The sequence below is a fragment of the Gracilinanus agilis genome, chromosome 6, assembly GCF_016433145.1.
Source record: "Gracilinanus agilis isolate LMUSP501 chromosome 6, AgileGrace, whole genome shotgun sequence".
In the NCBI taxonomy this organism is placed as follows: domain Eukaryota; kingdom Metazoa; phylum Chordata; class Mammalia; order Didelphimorphia; family Didelphidae; genus Gracilinanus; species Gracilinanus agilis.
In genome coordinates this window covers 91,321,195-91,337,048 of record NC_058135.1, presented here as the reverse complement: position 1 = coordinate 91,337,048, position 15,854 = coordinate 91,321,195, and the positions used below count along the sequence as shown (strand labels likewise).

Genomic DNA, 15,854 nt, shown 5'->3' with positions numbered 1-15,854 from the left:
TGGTAAGGGTAGGCAATGGGGGTCAAGTGACTTGCCCAGGGTCACACAGCTAGCTGGGAAGTGTCTGAGGTCATATTTGAACCTGGGACCTCCAATCTCTAGACCTGGCTCTCAATCCACTGAGCTACCCTGCTGCCCCCAAGAAGTCTTTTTTTTAAAATACATTTTTATTGATAACTTCTTTTTAAAAATACATTTTTATTAGTAACCTTTTGCTTTCCAACTGATCAGAATTCTTTCCAGCATCTCTCTGCCTCACCCCTCCCAGGAAGCCGTGACATAAAACAAATAATATTTTTCAAAGAAAAAGAGAAAGACAAATCAACAAAACCAAATACTACACCAAAAAAGTCCATAAATATATGCAATATTCCACACCCGTACCCTTCCCACCTTTGCAAAGGAATCAAGGGGAGAGATGCCTTCTCCTTTGTCTTCTTTGGGATACTTTTTTTTTCTTTCAAATTTCTATAATATACATTTTCATTTATTTTGTCATTTTTCTTTCCCTTTATATCATTTTTTAAAAATAATTTTTTTAAACCCTTAACTTCTGTGTATTGGCTCCTCGGAGGAAGAGTGGTAAGGGTGGGCAATGGGGGTCAAGTGACTTGCCCAGGGTCACACAGCTGGGAAGTGTCTGAGGCTAGATTTGAACTTAGGACCTCCTGTCTTTGGGCCTGACTCTCAATCCACTGAGCTACCCAGCTGCTCCCCCTCCTCCCCCTTGCCCCTTATATCATCATTGCAGTCATCATATATTGTTTCCTTGGTTCTGTTTATTTCACTCTGTACCAATTCACCGAGATCTTTCCATGCTTCTCTGTTAATCATATTCTTTCTTTTTTATTTTGTTTCCAGTTCATAACTACCACAAAAAGTGTTGCTGTAAAGGGCTTTTGTCTTATCAATGACCTCCTTAGGGATACAGGCCTAATAGTAGAATCTCTGAGCCAAAAAGGCTGTGAACATTTTAGTCACTTTATTTGCATAATTTCCAAATCTCTTTTCAAAATGGTTGCAATGATTCACAACTCCTCCAATTTTGACTATTCCCATCTTTTGTCACCTTTGAAATCTGCTAGGTGTGAGGTGAAACATCAAGGTTGTTGCATTTTATAGTCATTTTGACTAAAATCTACCTTATTGCCTCTTGGATTTTATCATTACTAGAGAATTGCTATTGATATTTGTGATTTTATTTTGTAGGCTACAACTTTGTCAAAGCAACTGTCTTAGGATTTTTGCTCGCTCCTTAGGATTTTCTAAGTAAACCATCAGGCTCACCAGCAAATAGGGATAGTTTCATCACTTCTTTGCCCAACTTAATTTTTTTCTTTTCTCTTATGTGACTGCTAGCATTTTTAGAAATATATACTTTGTATATACTTCTTTGTGTATATTTTAGGAACCTGTTTTATTCCTATATATACTGGAAAATGCTTACTTTCAGTTTTAGATATATTTTATTGTATTAAAAAAGGTATCTTTATGCCTATACTTTGTAGGGTTTTTAACCTATGTGAATATTATACTTCATGAAAGTTTTTTCTTTCTTACATCTCTTAATATGATCATGTAATTTGAATGTTTGGGGCTTTAATATTAATTACATTGATATATTGTTTTAATGGTTCATGTTTCAGTAACACCTTACATAGCTAAAGTATTTTGTTTGTCTATCTGCAAAAATGAATACAAATGAAAAATGTTTAATATACTGATCAAAGAAGGCAAATTTTAATGACTCATCAGTACTAGAGTTTTGATTTGAACTTTATCTTAACCTCCTTCCTGATTATCCTAATGGGTTTATAGGCATATAATAATTTAAGTAATATCATATGATTACTGCTATAGCTAATGAACCAGAGAAGGCGGCCACAATGTATCTCTTGTACACTATTTTTGTATAGTATATATGAAATTCTGATGCCTAGATTAGCATTTTTAAAAATTAACCACATAATTCATTATCTCTCCTCTCCTCTACCATCCCTGCTACTGGGTTATATATGTATTATCACTTACAACTTATGACCATATTATTCATTTTTGTAAGAGAATAGATAAACATTTTTAATGTTTGTATGCATTTATATTTTATTTGCTTTTATATTTCTTAGGTTTCGTTTTATGAAATGTTTTGTGTATTTCAAATTTTATTTCTATGTGGATAATATAAAAACTGACTTTTTAACTCCAAATTGCTAGTAGTAGAGTAAGTGTAACTGATTAGTAGGAAAACACAGGGCTAAGGGTTGTTTTTTGTTTGTTTGTTTGTTTTCTGAAGGTTTGGGTCTGATTTATTAACACAGGTACAGATGGATGACTTCACCTTCTACTTTTCTGAGGAGACTGAGACCATCTGTTATGATCTCTTCTATTCCCATCCTTTATACCTAAAAACTCCAAGTTTTTATTCATTCTTTCTATTTTTGCTTATCTTACATGATAAGGTGATATTTCTTCTTGGGAAAACTAACTCTTCTATTTGTATCCTTTATCCATTCGCCTCCTATCTCATCCAGGGGAATGCACACTTGTACAAATGAAGGTGGCTCCAAAGGCACTAATGACTTTTTTTCAGCCATTGGTCTTCTAGATCTCTACCACACCTGATACTGAACTTTTTTTTCTTAACTCTCTCTTTTCCCTTGGTTTCTGTCACATGGTACTTTTCTGCTTATCCTACCTGCTGGCCACTCTTCTTTCCTGACCATTTTCTTCTCTCACTATTTTCTTTCTAAACTGTCCTCGACCCTCATTTCTCTCTCAATGTAGTACATTCTCCTTTGATGGATTTACCCATTCCCATTGCCTCAATTATCAGTTCTGAAGAGAAATACCAACTCTACCTACCTAACCTCAATCTCTTCCCTGAACACCAGACTCAAACCTCTGCCTATATAGCTCTACAGGCACCTTTAACTCAACATAACCAACTTTTGATTCCTGTTGCTGGTCTCATCATTCTCCAGCCACACGAACAGGAAATTTTTGAATTCATTTTTGATTCAGTCTACCTCACTACACTGAGAGATGAAATCTGTTATCAAATTCTCTACTTCTACAACACTTCTTGCATCTGGCCCCTCTTCTCAACAATATGTTCTTACCACTTCTCTCCTGGACTATTTTTCATAAAGTTACTCTCTCTGACTTCAGTTTCTTCTCTTTAAATGCCTGTTTTTGAAATAAACTATTATTAGAATAATTTTTTACTACAGTGGCTTCCTGTTTAGCAAACTGAAGCTACTCCCCCATAGGTGATATGTTAAAGTCCATTCTATTCTGTGACAAAGTCTTCATCTCCTCTGTCCTGAAATATTTTGTAGTAGTCTCCTTTTGGGTCTCTTTGACCCCACTTTTCCCCATTCCCTTTGCAAAGATGCCAAAAATATTCTTCCTGGTCTTTAAGTCTGAATTGTAAATTAACTGTTCAAAAGTCTACAGCTGCTCCCTGTTGCCTAAAATTAACTACAACTCTCCTTAGCCTGGTATAGAAGACCCTCCATAGTCTGGTTCCAAAGGCTCTTTCTAGTCTTATTTCATTCTGTTTCTTCAACAAGAGGCATTCTTTATTCTAATCAAATCTTATTGTTAAGAACTAGCTACATCTAAAGGAAAACTTAGTTATTGGTTAATATAAATAATTTATAAATATTATAATTTAAAAAAAGATTATTTGAATTTCTAACTGATTTTTACCTTTCATCAAGATAGATTCTCAGCTTCTTCCAGTTTAGTGTCCTTGTACAAAAGATGAACTTTGCTATTTCCTTTGGTGAATCATCGAGGATGCCCTTGGACATAAAGTAGTTCACTCCCTAAGGCAGAAACAAACATGTCCAGATGAATGAAATTGTCCTTTAAAATTTCTTTTTAAAGACAAATAGTAGGTGATAGCAGACCAATAGCTATAAATTCATTTTTTAGCTTTAATAAGCTTTATTTTGCTATTGCTTTAAACTGTAAACATGCAAAATAAAAGTTAAAATTTAGTACATTATTATTGTAATTTATAGTTGATTTTTACATGCAATGGAAGGTAGGGAATTCAAAGTTATGGATAGCATAGCAGTCGCCCTGCATTTATTTAAGTATAATGTCTACATAAGCAACTACTGCTAAGTTTCCATTTATATTACTTGTTCATATAATAAAGGAAAAATGATACTCATATAAAAGAATTAACAAATCTACCTATTTGGAAATAATCCCATACCAATCATTTTCTCCCCAAAATAGAAAACATAGTGCCTGAAGACCAGATATATATACATATATATATATACATATATATGTATATATATATATATATATATATATGCATGCACTAATAGACCTTTAAAGGAAAGTTCTTCGAATTCCCCTTCTCCCCAACTTTACTGAATAGTAGTTTGGAAATGGAAATGCTTGGCTGTTCTTGCCTACAAATTTGAAGCTGTGCCAGGCCAGCTGATGCGGTGGTTTTGAATAATGCTAAATATTGTGAGCACAGAACTAAAAATATAGACTTCTATTAAGGCAAAACAATTTCACTGTTTTCATGGCATTTATCTTTGAATTTCCTGTCCTCCGCATGCAAAACTTTTAAGAGAAACATTACCATAGTTTTTGTGACTAAATTATTTTTAAAACAACAACAAAAAACAAACACTGAAATCAATGTTCTTACATGTATATGGAAGTCACATTCAAATAAGTGTCTTCTATGGATTTGAATGTGTAGTCATTCAAATAAAAGGCAGGTATATTTATTTCAACATGCAGATATCCAGCATACATGCATGCCCATGAATGCTTATGTCTGGATAACAGTATCCTGTGTATATTTAATTGATATAGAAGATGATTCATTTTGCATGCATGATATACTGTTTCTACATATACATTTCTTATTCTTCAATATTTATCTAGCCTAAAAAGAATTTACAGAGTATTATAGGGATTTATGTACATTTAATTAAGAATTCAGGTCTAGAAAGTTTTTCCTAAACATAAGATCCCTCTCCCAAATATTTTCATCCTGAATTTTAAAGAGATAATTTTATAATAAGAAGAAATATTCTCTATAAACTAGAATTTAAAGATGAGGTATTCTAATATATGTAGTTTTGTACTTTTATGAGCATTTAAAATTACAGTTACTGTACTTAATGCCCTTATTTATGTTTATATAATGATTCTTATTTATATTTTATTTATAATTTCTTAAACCCAATAAAACAGAAATACTATGTCATTAGAGAAAAATAGAGTAAGAGAAGGGATAAGAAGCCCCTGATACAATATAGCCTGGCCATTGGTGGTCTCATGCATATTTCCCTTTTATACCATATTTCAGAATAAATGTTGGATGTAGGGATAGAATATAAGAAGGCATAGACATTAGATAATATAATTAACTTGGAATAAAATTAGCAGCAGTTATCTGAGGCATACGTAGCAGAATCTTGAATCAATTATTGGTTGCCTACTTCCATCCTCCCCTCCATTAGCAATAATAATAAGAGAGTTGACTGTATACATAAAAGTCTTCTTAATAGGCTTGGTTTATTTCACAATTCTACAGTTAAACTCATATTTTAAAAACTTCCTAAGCCCCAATTAATCCAAATGGTTGAATTTACTATAAATATTTGTAGGCACAGCAGCATGGAAAAAATGTTATTTAAATCACTGCCAATATAGAATTGTAAAAGGAAATGGTGCTAATATAATTTTTTTAATTTTCAAAATTTTTAACATCTTGAAATTTTCTAAATGTTTAAATGAAAGTACTTACTCATCGTTTAAATTCTCTACTGTATGCATTTATTACAAAATTATTTAATGTTCTCTAATGCTTTTAATTTACTTTCACATTGAAATAAGTGCCCAATAATGCTCCAACAAGTGAGTCAGGCACTGGTTTGGTCTCTGGTTCACAGAATTCATAAAGTTAATTCTGAAAGCATTTTTCAACACTTCAACAAATGACATTCATTTTAATTAGAATATTTATTAGGGCCTACTACATACTGAGTAATATATTATACTCTTGGAGAGTAATTTAAGAGGGGAAGGGGATAGGTATTTACATTGCACCTACTATGTGCCAGGCTTTGTGCCAAACACTTTGCAAAATATTATCTCATTTGATCCTCAATATCCCTGAAAGGTAGATGTGATTTTGATCCCCATTTTACGGCTGAGGAAACTGAGGTAAACAGACATAAAATGACTTGCCCAGGTCCCACACACAGTATCTGAGGCTGGAAATAAAGTGAAGTCTTTCTGGATTCAGCCTCATTGTTCTATTCACTGCACCACCTAACTGCACTTAAATAAGACATAGTTCTTGTCCTCATGAAACTTACAGTCAGTATAATGGAGAATGCAAAACAAACATAAAAGGAAATTTCATTATTGACTAGGGAGAGATCAAGGATGGTTTCATAAAAGGGGGTGTAGTTGAGCTGAGATTTTACAGAATGTGAAGTTGTCAACAGTTGTAGAGTTAGGAGGGCATTTCAAATACAGGATATAGCATGATCAAAGGTACACAGGTAGAAAAGCATGTGGCGCATACAAGGGACAATGCCTAATTCAGTTTACTTAGACTACAAAGTACATGAAGAATAGTGTAAAGATGTTTCTTAAGGCCCTGGATGTTAAAATAAGGAACATGAGCTTTATTTAACAGATGATATGAAGTCATATTGGATAATTTGGGGCAGAAGTGACATATCCATGTTTGCATATTAAAAAAAGAGTACTTTGGCAGTAGCGTAAAGGACAGACAAATGTAGGTTAGAAAAAGAGAGTGGAATCGAAAGACAATTAGAATCCACAGTAATGGTTCAAGTATGTAGTAATGAATGTATTGGCTCGTGAAAGTAGGAAGAGAGAGCTAAGGATGAATGCAAGTGATACTAGAAAACAAGAGAATTAAGAAGTTTTGGGACCATTAATTAAAGAAAAATGAAGGAGAGGGAAGTGGCAAAAATAATACCAATGCTTCAAAGGCAGGAGACAGTATGGTTATACTGATATAAACTAGAAGAACAGGTTTTGAAGGAAAACATAAATACTGACATTTATGTATTTCTTTAAGATTTGCAAAGTGATTCTTAACATATATTGTTTCTTCTGGAGCTGAAAACAACTCCAAATAAGTCCCAGATGCTAAGCTACCTAGTGTAACATATTGAAAAAAATGTCCTGTAAACATTGGGAAGTACACACCTAGATATGAAAATTTAGGAGTGATCTGCATGGTGATAATGATTGATACTAGGGAATGAAATGAGACTTCCAAGAGGGAGAGTATATAAAGAGAAGAGTAATAGAACCTTAGGAACATCCTTCAGGAAGACCTGAAAAGGTGGCAAATGAATTCATTAGAGAAGGAGGAAAACCAGAATTTCTCAGAAGCCAAGAGACAGCAGAGCATAAAAAATGAAACAGGCATATTGAATAATTTTCTCTGAGGTCATTACCACTAGTATCTATTAGGTGATTTGAATTAAAAAATTTTAATAATCTTTTCAAAAAGAAATAATTACATGGAAGCAATATTTTATTATTTTTCTCCTTAAATTTATTTATATTTAATTTAGAATATTTTCCCATGGTTACATGATTCATGTTCTTTCTCTTCCTTCTTCCCTCCTATAGCCAATGAGCAATTTCACTGGGTTTTACATGTATCATTGTAGAAGTAATATTTTAAATTGCACGTAGAAGACTCAGAATTAGACTCCAATATATAGAATGAATGTTCTTGTCCACTGTAAACCCTCAAGAATATTCTGCAACATTTGCCCATATTATAGGATTTTAGTCTTAGAACAAGAAGGGACTTTACAGGTAATCTTGTCTAAATCACTTAGTTCTTGCCATTTTATGGATAATGAAATAAGTTTTGGCTAGAAGGTTATTTAGGCATCCTAGTTTCTCTCCAAATTTACCTTTTTTTCCCCCCATGTAAACTTTGCCTCCTATGACTATGCAATTTAATTAACAAGTCTTTATAAAGAGAAACTAAAACTTCTATAACATCCTTATAAACAAAATAAAATTTCAATTTAAGTTTGAATTTACTACTCTAACTTAAGAGGGTGTAGCTAGGGAATTCAACTCTATAGATTCAAATTCCAAAAACAGTGAACAAAAATGTGGATATAAGATTGAAATCTGTATCCACAACACTACAGAAGCAGTTATAGTTTATCAGCGCTTTCAAATTTATTGGTATCATCTATTTTAGTTTGAATTAAAGCTTTTATATATATATATGCCATTTAGAACAGTCTTTCTCCTTCCCTCTGTGTCTAATTAAATATTTTTAGATGACTCAGGACATAGCATGAAGGCTCAGGACTCTTCCTAAAGAGAAAAGTATTGAATATCCCTCCTCTGTACTTGTAGATCTATCATGATTTTATCTGGTTGTGGTTTATTTGGTTATCCCAGGATGTACCAGATCTACTATGGTGACACATTTTAGAGAGATGGAGGGGTAGCCTCAGTTTAGAGGGAGTATTTTATAAAATATAGTCATTGCTAGGAGAAAGCAATTTTGTAGGGAATGCAGCCCTTTAATTGCAAGTCATTATGTATCTATTTATTTAAAAATCCTTACCTTTTGTTTTAGAATCAGTATTGTGTATTGGTTCCTAGGCAGAAGAGTGATTAAGGGCTAGGCAATAGGGGTAAGTGACTTGTCCAGGGTCACACAGCTAAGAAGTGTCTGAGGCCAGATTTGAATCCAGGACCTTCCGTCTTTAGGCCTGACTCTTAAATCTACTGAGCCACCCAGCTGCTGCTTCTTTTTGTATTTTAAAAAAGTTTTACTAAAATTTTAAATATTTCAAACATTCCCAGATTGCCCTATTTTCTGACAATCCTCTTCTAATAATATGAATCATTAAGTGAAACTAAAATTACACTGATCTCATCTGAATGTGCATGTAACATTGCAAATTTTTAGTACCCTTCCAATTTATTTTTTAAGTACTTAAAAAAATGAAAATTTTAATTTTATTTTAATACTTAAAAAAATGAACAGAACTGTACTTTCTCTCCCTACCCACTAAACCATGCCACACTGAAAATGAGAGAAAAAGAAAAGCAAATTCCATGTAATAAATATGCATAGTCAAGGAAAACAAATTCCCTTAATGGCTATATTCAAAAATAATTTTTCATTCTGCACCTTAAATCCATCACTTCTACATCAGGAGGTAGATAGTATCATGACTGTCTTGGATGGGCATTGTGTTGGCCATAGTTATTAGAGCTTTCAAAGAGTTGTCTTTACAGTGTTAGTATTGTTTAATGTATTCCCCTGATTCTGTTTATAACATACTAAATCGATTTCAAAGAGACATGAGAAGACATTTGAAACATCTATTTTGTCGTTTCTTATAGCACAGTAGTATTCCATCACATTCATATTCCACACTTTATTGAGCTGTTCCTAAATTGAAACTAAAGTTTCCAGGGTTTTTTTGCTACCACAAAAAGAGCTGATAATAGTTTTGTATTTCTATGACATTTGTTCTGTTTTCTTAATACCTTTTAAGTACGGGCCTGGAACTGGTATAGCTAAGTCAAATGTACTATTTAGTAATTTAGTGTATATAATTGCAAATTGCTTTCCACAATGGTTGTAGCCATTCACAGGTCCACTAACAGTGCATTAATGTTCCTGTTCTCCCATAGCCTCTCTAATATTTACCATTTTCCTTTTTATTGTCTTTGCCAATCTTATAGATATAGGGTAGAATCTAAGAACTGCTTTAATTTATATTTCTTTAAATACAAGTGATTTAGAACATTTTTGCATATGACCATGGATCAGATTTCTCTAAAAACAACCCTTACCTTCTATCTTAGAATCAATGCTAAGTATTGATTCTAAGGCATAAGAATAGTAAGGGATAGGCAAATGAGATTAAATGATTTTACCAGTGTCAGAGAACTAGGGAAGTGTCTGGGGCTAAATTTGAAACCAGGTTCTCCTAACTTCAGGACTGGCATTCTATCTACTGTTTTACCTAGCTGCCCTAAAGATTTCTCTTTGAAAGAGAAGGTGTCTTCCTATTTTTAAACTAAAAATTAAATTTTGGAATACAATGTATATGAAACATTCTATTATATATCACTTGTACTTTTTTTAAAAACAACCCTTACCTTCTGTCTTGGAATCAATACTATATATTGGTTCCAAGGCAGAAGAGTGGTTAAGGGCTAGGCAATGAGAGTTAAGTGACTTGCCCAGGGTCATACAGCTAGGAAGTGTCTGAGGCCAGATTTGAACCTAGGACCTCCCATCTCTAGGCCTGGCTCCCAATCTACTGAGCCACCCAGTTGTCCCCTCTTGTACTTTTTAAAGTTAAAACTTTTAAATTAAAGTCAAGTTTGGATATGGAGTTTATACTATCAAGTATGTGTAAGAGAGTCAGCCTTAAAGAATCAGCTATTAACTGAATCAAAATACAAAAAAATTAAAACTAAGTACATATCATTGAGTCAAAGATTGTATTAAGAACCTATTTTATATACTATATTTTAAAAATAAAGTACAAGAGAAACTCCCCCTCTTCCCTTTATCTCAGTGTAGTTGTGCATGGAGATCTGAAGTTCTGCTCCGTTTAAGCCGCCATCTTCTAAGCGTTTTCACTGTGTTTCTCTTTTTCCTCTAGCCACCTCCCTGTTGTCTGTGTTCAACTCCTTGAGTTCGGTGCCAGCAAGGCCCTCGCTCTGGGCTAGTGCATTTGCCCACCCGGAGATTTCAGGAGCCGCTGGAGACTCAGCACAGTACGTGGGTAAGGGGTTCTGGGATTCCCCTTCTTCTTTACCCTCAGACCCAACAGTTCAAGAATTCAAGCCTTTTTCTTGGTCTACCTCTTGAGCTGTCCAGCAATAGGATCACCCTGTTCTGTCCTGTTGTTAGATTTGGTTTTCTTTTCTCTTGAAGCTCTTTGTTTTTTGTCTTGGTATGGAAGGGTGGCATGGAAGGGTGTGGAGGTTTTGCTCTGTCTAAGCTGCTATGTTCCCAGAATCTCTCTCCTCTTTTTTTAAAGGAAGCCCTGTGCTTCCTACCTCTGATCCATCCTGACTGTGTAACACTGGGTAAGTTGTTTAATCTCTCAAGGTTTAAGGCAATTCTCAAACTATAAAGTGATGAAAGGGTGCAATCCCGCCATTGGTAGAGGGAATTTCTTCACCTGGAAGTCCCTATAACTATTTTATAACAAATATTTTTTGAAATGAATTATAATTTAATTCGATAGGTAAAATGTAAGCAAAACAACAAGAATACTCAGGAAAAGTCAGCTAATGGTAATGGTATGATACTGTATTTAATTAAACAACAGCAATTTATTAAGGGCCAAGACACTGGAGTAGGTGGTGAGTCTACAAAGAAAGGAAAAATACCTAGCTTGCTCTTGAAAACAGACGGCACTTCTAAAATCAAACAATAGAATATTTATTTAGTGCCTACCATGTTCCAGGCACTATGCTAAGTATTGGTAATAAATCTTCTTTAAAAAGAAGACATAAAGAATGAAAAATCACCAAAAATTGCCACATAAAATACATTTACTATCAAAACTGGAGGGTTAGAAAAGGGGCTGGAGTTTCCTAGGGCTGCTAAAAGGAAGAACCTATGACATGCAAGGATCAACAATAATAAGGATGAACAAGTTTACAAAAATCAGCAAAGAATGAAAAAAGCTAGAAAAGGGTAGTTAAGAATTCCATTTTTGAAGCCAATCTCCTTCTGAGGAAGGCAAAAGAATTTAGCCCCTGAAAATGATTGGAGCGCAATTATTAGCCATATTCAAATGTTGCATGATCTAGGTGGAGGAGGGAAGGAAGTGTGGTCTACATTTCAACTGCTACAGAGGGTCAATATAGCAGTTGAATGATAGAGAGAATAAGTGTTATAGTAGTTCAGATAACTGTGGGCTGGGATAGTTAATGAAGTCTTTGTATATAAAATTTGAGTGATCCTTGTATGAAACTTGAGAAGGGCATTGCAGGATATTTTCTCTCTAAATAAAGTAAAGAGAGGGCTTTCCTGGGGGAAGAAAATGACACAAGAAAAAGCATCAAAAAAGAAAGGAAAGTACAAGTTGCTTTGAGGATCTAGTAATGGTTGGGTGGTTGGAAGGTAGTTTGGAGTTAAGTTTTGGAGGGTTTTGAATATCAGGGAGCCAATGATGATTTTGAGTGGGTAAATATCATGATGAAAAGTTATTTTTGGAAGTTTATGCTAATATTGCTGTTTAGGATAAATCAGATGAGGGATCTAACTAGAGAGAGAGGCAAGTAAGGAAGCTATTGCTTTGGGTCAGGTGTGTGGTGATAATGGTTTGAATCAGTGGCATGAGCAGTAGGAAAGGATAGGACAAATGTGAGAAGTATTAATGAAGGAAAATGATGAAGACTTAGTGAAGAGAATCACAGATTTTGTTCTAGAGTAGGAATCCTATCTAACCCCCTTGTTTTGAAGGTAAAGAAACTGAGGCACAGAAGAATGAGAATTTTATTATCTTGGTATGACAGAATCAGAACTATAACCAGATTTTTCTGACTTTAGTATCTTTTTCATAGCACTTAAATAGTCAATGCTTCAAGTTAAATGGGCATCTAGAGTCTCTGGATACATTGAATACAGGTCTAGACATCCTGGGTTCAAATCCGACCTCAGACCCTTCCTAGTGGTCTGACCCTGAGCAAATCACTTAACCCTATTTGTCTCAGTTCCTCATCTGTAAAATGATCTGGAGAAGGATCTGACAAACTAATCCAGTATCTCTCCAAGAAAACCCCAAATGGGATCAGGAAAAGTTGCACATGAAAGAAATGACTGAACGCAAATCAAATTAAATAGTAGGTGACAAAGTGATCATGTTAAAGATTCCCTGAATAGAATCATTATTTGTGACTCAAGAAAAGTTGGGGTAGAATTTATTATATTTCCTTATATTTTGCCTAGTGAGTAGAAACATCTAGTTTTGTTTTATTAGTATTAAATTCTCTAGTCCAGTTATGCCCACTAAAATAAATGTATAAGCCATTAAGTCAAGCATAAGGATCTTTGAAGGCCATGTTTTGAGACAGGAAAACTTTTATCATCTATATTCTACTATATTTTTTGCTTAATTTGTTAAATATTTTCCAGTTATATTTTATTTTATTTTATTAAACCCTTATTTTCTTAGTATCGATTCTAAGACAGAAGAGTGGCAGGGGATAAGCAATTGGGATTAAGTGACTTGCCTAGGGTCACACAGCTAGTTAGTAGTATCTGAGGCCAGATTTGAACCAGGTTTCCCTGACTCCAGGTCTGGCACTCTATCTACTGAGCTACTTAGCTGCCCCATTTATATTTTAATATGGTTTAGGCATACTTGGGAATGTTGAGGGTTGTAGACTGCATGCAGTCAGCAGTGTTGACATTTCTACTGTAGGTTTTAACCAGAAAATGTAATGATTTGAATGATACCTTTAGTTGCAAGGAAGTGTTTTTCATAGTCTATAAAAAAGGTTTTGGTTCTTTTCTTCCTTCCTTGTATTTTATTTTTTATTTTTTTAAAAAATCCTTACCTTCTGTCTTAGAATCAATACTGTGTATTGGTTCTAAGGCAGAAGAGTGGTAAAGGTAGGTAATGGGAGTTAAGTGGCTTGCCCAGGGTCACACAGCTAGGAAGTGTCTGAGGGTCAGATTTGAACCCAGGACCTCCCATCTCTGGGCCTGGCTCTCAATCCATGGAGCCACCCAGCTGCCCCGCCTTCTTTCTTAAAAAAAAAAAAAAAAATTACATTCTGTCTTAGAATCAATACTGTATATTGGTTCCAAGACAGAAGAGCAGTAAAAGCTAGGCAATGGGGAGTTAAGTTACTTGCCCAGGGTCACACAGCTAGGAAGTATAGGACCTTCCATATCTGGACCTGGCTCTCAATCCACTTAGCTACCCTCACTGCCCTCATCTCTTCCTTCTTTCCCTCACATCTCATTACCCTGCCAATTTGGCTTTCAAATTTACCATTCAACCAGCACCATTCCTTTCAAAGTTACCATAGATCTCTGAATTGCCACACCCAAGACTATACCCTTTTAACTTCTCTTCAGCATTTGAAACTATTCAGCCTCCTTTCTTCCAAGATATTTATTCTGTTTTCTCTGGATTTTGGTAGAATCTTTCTTTTAGGTCTCCCTACTTGACCGATGGCTCCTACTCAAGCTTCTTTGCTGGATCATTCATTATCCATAACACATTCCCTAACTGTGAGTGTATGTCAAGGCTCTGACCTGTTTTGGTTTCTTTTATCTTCACACACACATTTTCTCTTTCCCTCCTCCCCTTTCTCTTCTTCCCTTTCTCCTCTCTCTGTCCCTCCCTCTCTTCCTCCTCCTCCTCCTCCTCCTTCTCCTTCTCTTCCTCCTCCTCCTGTGTGTTTAATTATCATCCCTATCCAGATGACTTAGATATCTCAAACTCCAGTCCCTCTCCTGAACTCCAGTCCTATATCACCACATGTCTATTGGGCATTTTCAACAGGAAGGACACCCTTGGGCTTTATCATCCTATTTCTAGAAACCCACAGAACCTCATAATCTAACCTCATAATCATTCTCAATTCCTCACTCTCTTGACTTTCACTCAAATCTCCAATTAGTTACCTAGCAATGTTTCTTGTATATTTTCTTTTGACTTAATTTTGACACCAATACTTTATGCCCACAATATTCCTTCTCCTCAAATTCTGTAATAGTTTCCTCATATCTTTACATATTAATAATAATGATAATACCTTGGCAACTATATGGCACAGTGGATAGAGTGCTGGGTATTGAGTAAGGAATGACAGAGTTCAAAACTTGCCTCAGACAATACTCCTACTTATCATTCTGTGCCGCCCCACTCTCCCCAAACCAGTGTTGTTGTGAAGATCAAATGAGATAACTTATACACAAAGTACAGTGCCTGGTACATTATAGGCCCAATATAAAATTATTGTTATTATATCACCTCTAATTACTTGTCCAGGCATATAACCTATTACTATGATTTTTGTATTTAATGCTCCAAATTAGTCTACTTATTACTTTCACACATGACAGTCACTCTCATTTTTCCCTACAGAGTGTCCCGTAGAAAGTACTCTGTCTTCACCTATGTCCCAGAGAATCACTAGTTTTGTCAAAGTTCAGATCAATTTCCAGCTTCTACATAACCCTGGAAAACTGCCTTATGTTTTGTATTTATTTTTATGTATACATGTTCCACCTAATAGAATTTAAATTCTTTGTCAACAGTGTTTGGATTTGTCTTTGTATTTTTAGTGCCCAACACATGTAGATTATTAATAATTCTCATTGATTGGTTTATCCTTATTAATCAGGTTGTTACAAGTATTAAGGAATATAGAACTAGGAGGAAGAACCATCTATCAAAGACATTTTCTCTTTTCACTGGAATAACCTCACAGATTTTAGTACCATACATTCATTGATTTTTTTTTTTTGCAGTGCCACCTTTATTATAGAGATACATTTGTTATTTCTCTTAAAAAAATTTTTTTTTTCATGTCAGTCTCATATAAAATGATCCTGATAAACAGAATTCATCAGATACATGATTTTGGCTGGTAAACATTCAACATATGAGAAGTGAATGAATTCTCAAAAATTATTTGGGCAAAGTCAATCAAAAGGAAAAAAACAAAATTAGTGTTGCAAATATTTGTGCATATGTTGGTTTATAATTTTTAAAAATAATCAGAAACAATAAGGATATTTAAATTTGTCTTTTTGTAAAGAACAAATTTGACTAAGGAATTAAATG

At 34.4% G+C, this 15,854-nt stretch overlaps 1 protein-coding gene across 1 annotated transcript in view; it reads right to left on the bottom strand.

Annotated features, from left to right (window-relative positions):
* FBXO8 (F-box protein 8) overlaps positions 1-15,854 on the bottom strand; it is a 41,200-nt gene that overhangs the window by 9,146 nt on the left and 16,200 nt on the right. The window contains 1 exon segment of the mRNA XM_044681672.1: positions 3,712-3,830. Within this exon segment, the coding sequence (XP_044537607.1) occupies positions 3,712-3,830 (119 nt within the window).